The following is a 10017-nucleotide window of genomic DNA, read 5'->3' as shown; positions in this document are numbered from 1 at the left end:
AGATGGTTTTAATTTCGTGGATAATCTGCACCTATATGGAATAACTGGAGTTAAATAGAGTTGCAGCCGAGTAATTAAATATGTAAACAAAATGGCCCCTCTTCAAACTACATGCTTTTGTGATTTTCTATATGAAATATATCAGTAGTAGAAATAACAAATTAGATTGTTTTGTTTGTTTTGTGCAGTTATATATAAAATGACTTCCGCTGAACTTTTTGCATACATTAAATTTAATTTCAGTATCTGGACATTGCTATGTTCAAATGTTTGTTAATGATCACACCCATGACTTAATGTTTCGTTTTAGACCATGAAAGGCGGTTAACAGTCTTCAGTTCCTGTGCTAATAGTTTGATGCTAAGCAATTTCAACTGCTGTTCTGTAAATAGCTACTTCAGTGTTTTTTTTTTAGCTGTTATTTATGTATTTGTACTCACGCTGTGTTTTGGAAAGGTACTTTTACTGCTTTCCCCACCACTGACGCTCTTAATCAGAACCCGCTTTCCTGTCTTTCTTGTGGAAATGATCTACTAACCAATCTTCTCTCGGGAGGGCGGAGCTTTCTGGAAAATAGGTGGGGTAAAAAAACGACAAATCAATCCTCATAGCACAATATCCACGTGTGGGGCCGCCCATAGGGCGTGGCTTACGACTCGGGCAGTTTATATAAGCCCCTCAATGCCACAACGAGGAGTTTTCCCCAAACGCTTAAAGAAGACAGTCGCGGCACATGACAGTGTTGACGCAGTGGCCGTGTTAGGAACCGCAGGTGTAGAGATGTTGTTAAAAAGCGTAAGCAAAAAAAGCGCGCTCTCTGCGGCCGGCGCGACCCTCGCCTGCGTAGCGCTGCTCGTGGTGGTCGCGCAGCGGCGGAGCAGCGCCTTTGAGGGCTCACAGGAGGAGAGGGTTGTTAGCTTGGGTTCTCTGCAGAGTCCTGGCGAAGCGGGGACCACGGAGGGGGCCCATAGTGAGAAGAGGGGTTTCTCAGCATATTTCTCCAAGCTGTCCCGCAACCGGAGAGAAGCGCAGCGGCCCGGCGGCGCGGCCACCACGGCCGTGGAGAGCAGCCCGCCGCCCGCGGAGCTCATCAGCGCGGAGGACGTCTTCATTGCCGTCAAAACCACCAAGAAGTTCCACAAGTCCAGACTGGACCTGCTGCTCGACACGTGGATCTCCAGGAACCTTCAGCAGGTGAGTGCTATCCCTTTGATCTTTTTTTTTTAAATCTGACAATTGTTTTTTGTATATATCAAAGGTTGTCATGATTATCCTAACGATGTTTATTGTTCGCTGATTAACTCCGCGAAGATCAAACGCGCGAAACTTCTGAGACGTTTAAAAGCAGACTAAACTTTTTTTTAGGACAGACATAACAGCGTTGATTTGGGCCTTTTATGTTTTCAAATTTAAACCATTAGAATGATCAGGATGAGTTTGCTTCCTAAAGGGATTTATCGTGACCCCCAGTTTCCAGTAGGACACTCCGAATTAAAAATCAAGGCCTGTCATAGGTCAATTGGGCTGTTAGAATTTGTATTTACACTGGTATTAAATCATCAGGAAAGCACGCATTCTATGATTTATTCAAAAAAAATATTTGGAAAGTTGTAACACACTGAAATGTTGCCTGCACTTTTCTGCGGAAAAAATAAATAAATCACAGAAACAATTGCTTTATTTCTATTTGAAGTCTTGTAATGGTGTATAGATGCTTTTGATGGTCTTCCCAATAGGTTTTAGATGTTCTGCAGGAAGCTATTTGGACTGTAATGGTAGCCATTACCGCAATCCCATTGTTAAGCAAAACCATCAGGTCCTTTTCAGCAGGGATGGCATGGCATTTGCTTTGATCCTCCTCTGCAACTTTTATGTCCCACTCCATAAACCCTTTATTTTAAAGTCACAAACTGGGACACAAATCTGCATCACTTAATACACACATTTAGCCAGGTCTTCTCTGCCTAAATCAGAACTACTAAAACACAGCTAGAGAGTGAGAGAACAGCTTGGGAGTCCTGCTCCCCCCCTTTCCCTTCTGTTCTGCCCCCCCCCCCCCCCTCCCAATCGTCCCCATTGTTTGGGGTTGTCCCTATGAATGCACTGGGCCAGGGGATGCATCACGGCTGCGGCCTCCAGGCTGTCCCCCTTCCAGGGCTAACAAAGCGTCTTTCTGAAGGGGAAAGAAAAGCTTTTTCCCAGCCCTTTGCCGCACACTCTCCATGGGAACCTAAGAGTTGTAGTAGCGGCTGGGTCAAGCAAACCACATGGTGGGAAAAGAGCTTCGCAGAGGCGATGCTGCAGGAGGTGGGGGGGTGGACACACAAAGGCATAGCGTCTGTATGCAAGTTTCAGCCTTCTGAGCGGCATGCTGAGTGGCACATAGTGTGAAAACAGGGCCTTGGGAAACCGGCCTCTTTTACGGCCAGCAACAAAGGCACCCACAGTACCTCGACAGGACCAAGCGCAAAAGCAGTCAAAGTGATTTTGTCCACCTCTTAGAGTAGTTGCACATAGTTTTGCAAAAGTCAGGTTAATTTGCCTCAGCCACGGTCATATTTTCTTTTCATAACTGTGTTCCTTTGAGAAAGCATTCTGCCTTCTTTGTTGTTTCAATGTTGCTGAGAGCATGGTGGAAACATTTGCACTTGTTTTTTTCCTCCATCACTTTGTTTTTCTGTCTCTCATTGAGCAGAAAGGTTAAGATCTCTAGGTAGCCAGCAGCACAGTCAGGTTAACCTTTTTTTGTTTTGTTTTGTTTTTTTTCGGATGAAGTTGAGTTAGCATATGTATTTTGGAAGTTGTTCATCCTTCCATGAAATCATCTCGTCATGCTTGTTCAGCCTCTCCAAAATAGACCTGTGTTCCCAGAATGTCTTCCGTACAGTGGGTGATGTAAGTTAAGGTCGGCGGCAAGAGAGAGTTAACAGCAGGGCTTTAATTGGAGCAGCTGCTTGAGAGCGCTGTGGTAATAAAAGCTCGACACAAACCCAGAATACAAGTGGGAGTTCCTGGAGGATGGGTGCCAGGTGGCTGGGCCTCAAAGAACAATAGATCCAGCTCTAATACCAGCCGTATGAATCCTTGCATTCCCAGTGTGTACATATGGGCGTCCGGGACTGAGGTTATTTCAATATCCATCTCCGCAACACCTGAGTATGTTAAATCCCAGTAATTGTCATCCAAACTGCTGGGGGATTAGCCCAAGTTCTCCAGTGCACCAGTTGGCCTCCAGCCACAATGGCTGGCCACAAATAGGTGTTTGGAGGGGGCCAAATATTGTTTGATGTGATGCATGGGAACTATGACATATGTCCGTGGAGGCTACCAGCTTGACTAGCATGATTAATTGTGTCATGTGGGCCTGTGATTGTTCTATGGGCTATATCTGGCTTCAGTCTCCTTTCATGCGGCATCGAACACGGTATACTCTGTGGATGAGGAACAGCTCATTGAGACTCTGTTTACATGTAAATAGTGCAGGTAGATTCAATCAGGGCTTTCTGTTGATAGTGTGCCTGGTTGAGACAAGGCCTGGCTGGGAACCAATTCTGTTCCTCACGATCAGCCTGAGTCAAGGTCAGCCAGTTCTGAGCTAAAATAGATCACCAAATTTTATTTATTTATTTTTATGGGTCAAAATCACTTAAATGGAAAAATTCAAGTTGTGATGTATAGTTTTAGCCTATTGTTTTCACAATGGGACAGATAAACAGTGTGTTAATTATTTTTGATGAATCAGTTCAATAGCTTGTACTATTTCTTTTGGGTTTAATCCACTGCTGTCAGGACTTTTTCATACCATTGCTTTTGGCTTCCGGTGTTTCTCCAAGTTTCCCCCCTGGAACAATGCAGCTTCCCGAGCAAGGGAGCTCCACAACAATACATGAAAAAAGCTGCTGTGCTGTGGTATCCGGTGTCCAGTTACAGACAAGTCCAGAATGCCATAATGCTCAACTGCCTCCATTATTTAACACATAGTTCTACCTGGACTACAGGTGCTAACTAGGGTGTGGGTGTAATTCCCCAGGTAGGGATTACTGTATTCCTCTGTCCTGTTGTATTAAATAGAGGGGAGTGGTGAGGCTAGTGGGAGTCTGTGGTTTGCACTGGCACAGACAGGAAAGCAGCATGTGCGGGTGGCTAATGGAGGGAGGAGGGCTTATTTGTTTCCTTCCCTAGGAGCTGGAGACAGCCAGCCAGGCTCCTTGCTCTCTTTCTCTTTACCTCGATGCCAGCTCTGGCAGTGGGAAGGGTTTGTTTAGTGTCCCCTGCTGAGGACCCCACCCAACCCTCTGCTATCATTGTTGTAAAAATAATTTCTAATGCAAGGGCTGATGTTTATGCCAGAGGAGAACAAGCAGGTGGTGAATCATGGATTAGTATCTGGCATGTGATTTCTTTTGATAATTGGGCAGTTCGGTTAAAGGGAAAAGCTAACAAAGAGCTGGCTATTTGAAACCTCTTTAGTTAACCACAGCAGCTGTATGCAAATGCAGGCAAACATATTTCCAATTTCCCCCAGCAAAAGCTTTACCCAGCTTGAAAACACTCCACATTCTTCAATGAGAGCAGCCTGTAGAATGCTGGTGGTGGTGCAGAGGGGGGGGGGGGTGTTGATTGAAGAGAATTAGGGGTAAATGCGCCCCCCTACACACACACTGGGGCTTTTAAACACTAATCAGATCTGAGGTTTCTTTCCTGTTCTCTGGTCTGGCTGTGGGTAGCCACTGCTGGCAGCTGCTTGTGTGATTAGGTCGGCCTTTATAGGGAACTGGGCCCACACAGCACTGGCCTATGATCCTTCCGTGGCCTTAACCGCTAGAGCCTCGCTATACAAACAGTGGCATCGGGCAGTGGCCTTCAGTGCCCCACACTGAACATCTGCTCAAAGTTTGCTCTGCAAACCAATCAAACACATCTTGGCAGCTGTGAAGGTTAAAAGGAAAAAAAAAAGAATAGAGGCTACAGAAATAAGCTTGCATGGTCTTTTAGTGACTGTGCAAAGGACAAAAGCTCATTTTGGCATGTGCTCAAGATGCTTTTGATATACTGAGCATATGAAGAGGACTCAATTAGACCACTGTGTGCAGTTGTAGGTGTGTTTTAGACAAGTAGGCTTGTTCTGACACGTGGATAAGATAAAGCATAAGGCAGCAGGTGCCGTCTCACCTGAGCTGCAGTGTAAACAGGTTAACGGCAGTGTTTGAGACTGCAGTCAGGCCCTTCTCTTTCATCAGCTGTGTGTGTGAGGAGTGTGTCAGTGAGGACTTTTTTTTGAGCCTGGCCTGCCGCCGCCTTGCACCTGCTCTGTCTTATCTGCCACAAAAGAGCGCCTAATCCAACCCCCTTCTCCTCCTACCATTCTCCATTGCACGTCAGTCAGAGTGCAAGGGCTTGACACACAAAGGCATAATAGTTTGTCTTTACCCTGTGCCTACAGTGGACTAGAGAAAAATTTAGTTTTTTTTTTTAATTTTGTGGATTAATTTTATGTAGCCATTCAAATGTGAAGTGGATTTGTTTGAAATTGTTGGGAATGAGTATTTGTGGTGGGGGGTGGCAGAATGGAACTTGTGATGTATGTGTAATGGTGGCGCTAAGTGGGTTAGTCTAACCATCCCACACCACCCCCCAACCTTTGTTCTGTGTCTGGGATGCTTTGGGGATCCAGAGCAGTTGCCATGGCAAGCTTGGAAAAGCAGCAACAAGGCCTCTTTTATTCAGGGGGGTCGAGTTTGGCTTGTTTAACTGAATGAGTTTTCCATGGTATAAAATGGCAGACAATGGCTTCCAATCAGCACTGCAAGAGATAAATAGCATGCAAAGACACATTTAGAAGGTCTGAAATGCACTGTTTCCTGTCCTGTTTATTGCGGTGTATTGCACTATTTAGGTTCTTGACATACTGTCATTGATGAGTAGACTGTAACAAAGGTTCTGACCAGTCTTTCTCTCCTGTCTCTACAGACATATATCTTCACGGATGGTGAGGATGAGGAGCTGAAGAAGAAAATGGGTGAGTGTGCAGCCTTGATATGAGCTTAGTGGAATCTTGGTATTCTTGCTTTGAAACTGGCATAGTTTGAATTCAGTGAAACCAGTCATGAACATCTTGCCATAAGCAGCCGCACCCTTCAACACATTTTGTTGTGTAGTTATGTAGAGGCACTGGACCTATATATATATATATATATATATATATATATATATATGAGAGCTTCTAGACACAGTCTGTATTATGATATTTATTTCTAAGGTGTAGTGTCGAGTTGGAGGAAATGGTGATGAGAGAAGTGATCATATGATGTGGTTCTTGACTAAACTGACCTTTGTCTTCTCCCTGCAGGAAGCCACGTCATCAACACCAACTGCTCTGCTGCCCACAGCCGCCAGGCTCTGTCATGCAAGATGGCTGTGGAGTATGACAAGTTTATTGAGTCAGGCAAAAAGTAAGTATGGGAATGTATTAACAGAAACATGATGATTGAACCAGCTTTTTTCTCTACATTAGTCTGCAACAGCCTTTAGAAAAATCCTTCTGTTCTTAGGTGGTTCTGCCATGTGGATGATGATAACTACATAAACTCCAAGGCCCTTGTCCAGCTGCTCTCACAGTACGCTCACACTCAGGACATGTACGTCGGCAAACCCAGCCTTGACCGGCCCATTGAGGCCACTGAGAGACTTGGAGACAACAAGATGGTAAATGGTTCAAGACCCTTAAACCATTAGCTAAGATATACTCCTCAGCTTAAATGGATGTTTGGAAGACCTAAGGGACCACAATACATCTATCTATTAAGAACAGGAGCAATTATCTAAACTAAACTAAAATTATATACACACACACACACACACTTAAAAGGCCTTGGGTGAACTACATTTTGAGAGTTTTTTTAATCATTGTCTGGCTGAACTAATTTAAGGCATAGAAACATCTTTTTAGAATGCAATATGATGCACAGTACTAAGTGTCTTTTCTCCATTTTTAGCGACCTGTTAATTTCTGGTTCGCCACTGGAGGTGCTGGGTTCTGTGTGAGCCGTGGTCTAGCTTTAAAGATGAGCCCTTGGGCAAGGTATGAACAAACCACCTTTCATTATTTGACATTTATATGTACAATAACGAATGCTTTAAAAAATGTGTGTTCATAAATTGACCTGCTATTTCATATCTATTCTAGTGGTGGCCACTTCATGAACACTGCAGAGAAGATTCGTCTTCCTGACGACTGCACCATTGGCTACATCATCGAGTCGGTTCTGGGGGTTCCACTAACCCGCAGCAACCTGTTCCATTCGCACCTGGAGAACCTCCAACAGGTGTCCAGATCTGAAGTACATAAACAGGTGAGACTTCCATTCTGAAATGTTACACTTTCAGTTTATTGGAAAGTGACCTATCGTCTTGTATTCAAACAACCGTCATTTGATTTACACATTGTTTGTTTCAGATTACATTGAGTTATGGAATGTTTGAGAACAAGAGGAACATCATCAACATGAAAGGGGCTTTCTCAGTCGAGGAGGACCCATCCAGGTAAGGATCAAATGGAGTGAGTTTTACCTCAGTTTTCAGAGAACTAAACAGTTTTCCTGCTGAGTTTAGTTTTAACCTGCATATAACATGTAGGTAAGGGAACTCCATTCATACTAATAACCCATGATACTAACATTCATGGGTAAGGAATTCGGATCTAGAAAATAAATACACCCACCTCTAGAGGAATACAGGGAATTGAAACAAAATCCATTAATTTCTGGACATGCACTACACATCTATGCTTGGCAAAAACCTTAATACATTTGATCCAGCCATTCAAAGACTTGAGTTGCATTTAGACTCCAGGAAGGCAGATCTCCAGGATCAGAATTGGTGACATGTGTCTGGAGTCTGTATTATAAACTTGTTTGGCAAAATGTTTGTGGACACATTTCATCCAAAATTTCTTCTGAAATCAAGGATGTTAAAAGGACTGTCCCCTTTACTGCAGTAACAGATTGCAGTGCTTCTTAAATAGCCTACATACTATCATAGTTATATATTAATCCATAATAGCCACTGAATAATACGTTTTAGGAATGCTAAGCAAAACACTGAAGGGGTTAGTTTAATATTTATCCCTTCTCTTCTCTCTTGCAGGTTCAAGTCTGTGCACTGTCTACTCTTCCCAGACACGCCGTGGTGTCCTCCTCAGGTTGCCTATTAGGGTGACCAGCTCCTTTGTATCATCGTCTCAGTCGTGCCTCGGTATCTGAAAGGCACCTGGGACCAGTGTGGTATTGGCCTGTGTTGCTGCAGAGTTTTTGCTGCAGTGAAACACGGCCTCTCGTGTCTGTTTTCTACTGGGCTGCTGTGCGGCCCGCCTTTGGACGCTTCCTTCCTGCTTGGTGCGTAAGCTTCCTGTCTGAGCCCCAGGTGCTGGGGCCCCAAGTCTCTTCAGGAAAACAAAGCTTACCAAGCTTTGCAGGCAGTCGGCCTTGCTTTACGTCCTTCATATTGCTTGTATCCATTTTGCAATTCTCATAGAATGTGCTATTATAACATGTCCAAGCCTTTTTTTTGCCAGCTTTACTTGCTTAGTTTCTGTTCATTATTTTACCCCCCTTTTCCAAATGCGATTCAGGATTCTTCCCTCAGGTTTGATTTAACAGACTTGAAAGAGGGACTTATTTATATATAAATATGTAGGTGCTTATCTTTTTTTTTTTAGTTTTGAAGACTCCGGACAAAATATCGAGGATGAAGATTATTTCCATTTCATTTTCAGTTCCAGTGTTTTAGTATCACTATTACATTGATGTGATAATATTATGATAATTTAAGATAATCTGGGCTGGCAATAGGCAGTTTTCCTTATTTACCATCAGGTTATTTGAATCTGGTGGTATATTGGGATAAAGCACTTTTCTCCCCTGCTGAACTGAAAATGATCGATGGGACTTAAGCTGTGTGATGTATCCCCAAGAGACTTTAGATTATTATATTTAATGCCATTACTTGCATTCAAACAATCTTGGCATAATGTTGAGATGTTGATAAGATATCTCAATTTGTTAGCTTTGCCCTTAGATATATTTAATGGAAAGTTGCACAGCTTGAATTTATCAAACTGCTCATTGCTCTTGTGAAGTGGTTCTCTTTCAAATGTTTACATGACCTTTGTGAGTAGAACTAGTAAACAATTGCCCCATAGACTGTAGTGTGAATTTGACTCATTTATAGTATATGGCAGCTGTTTATGTAATAGTCACAATTGCCTTTATTTCCTGCCATTTGGGCTTCACGCCACACTCATAAAGCTTGCAAGAGTTTGATCACCTCCCATGAGCAAGAGCAGTGTCCAATATACAGAGGATCTCTCTGAAAATGACCCACATTGGGTTTACTGTATCTAATTTTAAAGCAGTATTTATTTACTGTGCCATGTTAAAATGATTGTATTTGTACATTATTGTCTAGATGGTATATGCATTTTCCACCTGTGGATCAGACATGGGTCTGACTTCTCAATTTATTTTTCTTTTTGTATTGCTTTGAGATGTCCTAATGGCTGTAATTTATACTCCAGTATCTGGATCCTCCAGTTGTTCAAATGCCTGACTCTCAGGGATCAGTGTCCTGACAAAGTTACCATGGGTGCTCCTGTGGTAACTGTGCTTTTAGCTTTCAAATAAAACAGCATACTCGCTGAGAAACCATACTTGTGCCTACGTTTTGCTTTAATTTCACTTCTAAACCACCACGATCAATTCACATTCACACAATCCCAGTAATGTGTTAGTGCAGTGGGAAAGACCTGGATTAAACACTCCAGAAATAAGCCCACAGGCCAGCATTTCCTACTTGGTCAAAACTGTTTTGGTTGAAATATGAAGAAAAAAAAAGCAAGCACCAATAGGTTTCAAATGCTGGATGTGACCCAGAGCATGCAAACAGCACTAATGGGGTGCACTTAAAAGCAAACATGTACTGTTATTCCGGTTTGTGAAAGGCCATGGTGCCAGTACAGTG

General features: G+C 43.2%; 1 protein-coding gene across 1 annotated transcript; it reads left to right on the top strand.

The window, feature by feature from the left end:
• The first annotated feature begins 711 nt into the window (after positions 1–711).
• On the top strand, positions 712–9709 carry lfng (LFNG O-fucosylpeptide 3-beta-N-acetylglucosaminyltransferase). The gene is made up of 8 exons (XM_066675742.1): positions 712–1194; positions 5971–6019; positions 6350–6452; positions 6552–6705; positions 6996–7081; positions 7187–7352; positions 7457–7542; positions 8146–9709. Exons 1-8 carry the CDS (start codon positions 781–783, stop codon positions 8210–8212), a joined length of 1125 nt encoding a protein of 374 aa, XP_066531839.1. The 5' UTR covers positions 712–780; the 3' UTR covers positions 8213–9709.
• The last annotated feature ends 308 nt before the right edge of the window (positions 9710–10017 follow it).

The sequence above is a fragment of the Hoplias malabaricus genome, chromosome 6 (genome assembly GCF_029633855.1).
Source record: "Hoplias malabaricus isolate fHopMal1 chromosome 6, fHopMal1.hap1, whole genome shotgun sequence".
In the NCBI taxonomy this organism is placed as follows: domain Eukaryota; kingdom Metazoa; phylum Chordata; class Actinopteri; order Characiformes; family Erythrinidae; genus Hoplias; species Hoplias malabaricus.
The sequence above is the reverse complement of the archived record's forward strand: the minus strand, read 5'-3'. Positions and strand labels throughout refer to the sequence as shown.

What these genes read in the sequence shown, in the direction of transcription:
- lfng (XM_066675742.1), top strand. Translation starts at nt 781, where the DNA reads ATGTTGTTAAAAAGCGTAAGCAAAAAAAGCGCGCTCTCTGCGGCCGGC. An exon ending in AAGATGAGCCCTTGGGCAAG is followed by an intron (nt 7,082 to 7,186) that starts GTATGAACAAAC and finishes TATCTATTCTAG; the next exon opens with TGGTGGCCACTTCATGAACA. An exon ending in GATCTGAAGTACATAAACAG is followed by an intron (nt 7,353 to 7,456) that starts GTGAGACTTCCA and finishes TGTTTGTTTCAG; the next exon opens with ATTACATTGAGTTATGGAAT.